Genomic DNA, 2,703 nt, shown 5'->3' with positions numbered 1-2,703 from the left:
CCCCCCCAGTTAATACATCCCGAGTCAGGTACCCCCCCTCTCTGGGAGAGGGGCTGCAGGAAAGCCCGACGCTTGCACTGACCAGCACTGGAGATGGAAGGCGGCCGGGCAATGATCGCAGCAGAGTAGGTCTCCCCCCTCCTTGCAGCTATCGCAAGTGTCGTGGTTGGTAGCCCGGCCGCTCCGCCTCGGCTCCTTCTCCAGCTTCTTGGCCTTCTTGTCGCTCTCCTCGCTCTTCGGAGGGGCCAGCAACGCTTGGATTTTCTGCAGCGAGGAGAGTAAAAAAAAAACAGGAAGGTAAGGGGAGGAGGGGGGTTGAAAAGATTAAACCACTTTCAGCGTGCAGGCTGAGAGAGAAGGGAGAATCAGCAAGAAAGCGGGCCCCAAGACTGGACCCAAAATGTTTGTTTATTTAACAAGAAAACATTAAAAACGAGAGGACGGCTAGGAAAGAGAAAGATGCCATTTGTACTGAGTTTTGTTTTTTAAAAAAAAAGGAAAGATGAATTTTGCTGCTTTCAGTCCGAATCCGATTTGTTTGGGCGCGATCAGCAGCCGAGGAGCAAAGAAGAACGGCTCACCTCCATCAGCCCTCCGGAGGTATCCAAGTCGTAGACAATCGTCTTGGTCTCCATTTTATCCCACATTCAACACGGCCGCTTTTCTTTTCCCTTTTTTTTCCCAAAAAAAAATATGAACGTGGAGAGGCAGCAGCGGCGGCCCTGTGATGGAGCAAGTCTTTCCCCCCCCTTCAGCCGTCACCAACACCCACAAAAAAATCCGTCGGGGGGGGGGGAAAGAGACAAAAAAAGGGGGGGTTTGGAGGGGGTGATAACCCCCCCCCCTCGAACCCCTGGTTTAGCTTCCCACTATCTCGGCCAAAGTGAAGGCACAGCTCGGGGACGGGGGGGACGACGGGGGAAAATCAGCGTCCGAGGAAAATAATCAGAATAATGACAATAATATTTATAAATCCACAAGAAATCCCGGCTCGAGATTCAACGAGCTCCGGCGACAGCGCAGCCAGGCCTGGTCCGGGGCCTAACCGACACGAAGCCTTCCCTGGGCGACAATAATATTCACGTCGAACCACTCGCTTTCCATCCGTGCGAGAAGACCCCCCCAGAGGCACCACCATGAAGCGGATAAATCCTGAGGCTGGACGGACTGTCGCGAAGGAGGCCGCGGGGGGGGCTGTGGCGGAGGCGCTCTGTCACCCGGGTTCTCAGTGCTGCCTGGAGGCCGCCAGCACATACACAAACACTCGGAGGCCAGGCTGCTCGCTTTACATTTTTTTTCTCTCTCTCGCTGCCTCCAAGTTGGCGCAAACTTTCCACACACCACACGTAGTGCGCAGGCGCCTCCAGGTGTTGTGGGGGGGGGGGTGGTGCAAAAGGAAGAATGGACGGGACGACTGCGCACGCGCCGGTCCATGCCGCCTGCGCAGCCGGCCGACGGTTTTTTTTCCGCTCTCCCTCTCTCTGCGCCTGCTCTAGGTTCCGCCAAAGGCGCCGACTGCGCACGCGTTCTCGGACTTTGGCGAGGGGTGGAGGAAGCGGCAGAGGCTGCGCGGTCATCCTTTGACGTCAGCCCCGACTCCCCGTCGCGTGATCTCGAGCCGGGCGGAGCTTGGCCAATCCGCTTCCACTCGCTTTATCTCTCCCTCCCTTCCCCCCCCAACTCCAAGCCCCCACCCAGATCAACATCTTCCCCCTCCCCCCGAACCCTCCATTCACTCCAGCATCTCCTTAGCTACCGCCTCTGGCTGGAGATGGGAAAGTAGCTCCGCATGCGCGCTGTACTTTGTAGCCTCGCTCTCCTCAGAAGGACCCCCATTTACTGCGCATGTCTTGAGTCAAGTGTGCAGTAGGGAATGACGTAAGGGCGTTGCTTCCTGGGAGTTGTAGTGAAAGTTGCAAGGATGTGTTGGACCTTCAGCGGTTTCCAAATCCTGCAAACTTGAGAATTGCTACCTGCATTTATTTGTCGTGATCACATTTTGATTTTAACTTGGACCTTTGCCCTCAAGTTATTTGATTTGGTAGGCATAGGCAAAGAAAGTTTACGCATACATTCATTTTGTATTTAGTCATGCGATAGTCTGCGACTGTAATGAAAAGTGTCAGTAGTTTTGTTTTCAGTTTCATGCGAACTTTCACTAAATTAATCAAGCAATAAAGCAGCAGTAATTTGAAATTAGACAAGATCATGACCCCTGCGTTTTCCAGCTAATTTTGAGTGAAAACTAACCTCATTCATCAAGATAACGTGTATAGTATTTGTTTACAGACTCGAGTAGAAAAATGTCCCGAAGTGTTATATTACACTAGAACAAAAAAAAGCTCAAAAATACTGGAACAGTGAGAAAAACTCGGCATGTATTATGGAGAGTCTGCATGAAAAATCATTGGCGAGGTTAGGGAAAGGATTTCATAATTTTGGGTTGAGGTGCCTGGCTGAAGATTTCGAGATTTGTAGGAGACCAAAATTGGAGATTTGGTAATTTGGAAGCAGATATGAATGAGCAGTAGACTGAACCTTGATGGCATTTTCAGATTTTTAAAACTACATCAAAATATGTGGTGCTGGAAAAGCACAGCCAGTCAGGCAGCATCTGAGGAGCAGGGGAATCGACATTTTGAGCATAATCCCTTCATCAATAATGAGGCTTGTGGCCGAAGGGGGCTGAGAGATAAATGGGAG

At 51.5% G+C, this 2,703-nt stretch overlaps 1 protein-coding gene across 2 annotated transcripts in view; it reads right to left on the bottom strand.

Moving 5' to 3' along the window:
- Positions 1-1,371, bottom strand: part of phf12b (PHD finger protein 12b) — an 86,544-nt gene extending 85,173 nt beyond the window's left edge. For both annotated transcript variants that reach the window (XM_043718462.1, XM_043718463.1), the window contains exons 1-2: positions 582-1,371; positions 83-264 (exon numbers count right to left, since the gene is read on the bottom strand). In XM_043718462.1, the coding sequence (XP_043574397.1) occupies positions 83-264; positions 582-647 (248 nt within the window). In that variant the 5' untranslated portion in view covers positions 648-1,371. The remainder of the gene's footprint in view (positions 1-82; positions 265-581) is intronic.
- Between the last annotated feature and the right edge of the window lie 1,332 nt (positions 1,372-2,703).

The sequence above is a fragment of the Chiloscyllium plagiosum genome, chromosome 28, assembly GCF_004010195.1.
Source record: "Chiloscyllium plagiosum isolate BGI_BamShark_2017 chromosome 28, ASM401019v2, whole genome shotgun sequence".
Classification (NCBI taxonomy): domain Eukaryota; kingdom Metazoa; phylum Chordata; class Chondrichthyes; order Orectolobiformes; family Hemiscylliidae; genus Chiloscyllium; species Chiloscyllium plagiosum.
This window is presented reverse-complemented; position numbering and strand designations above follow the sequence as displayed.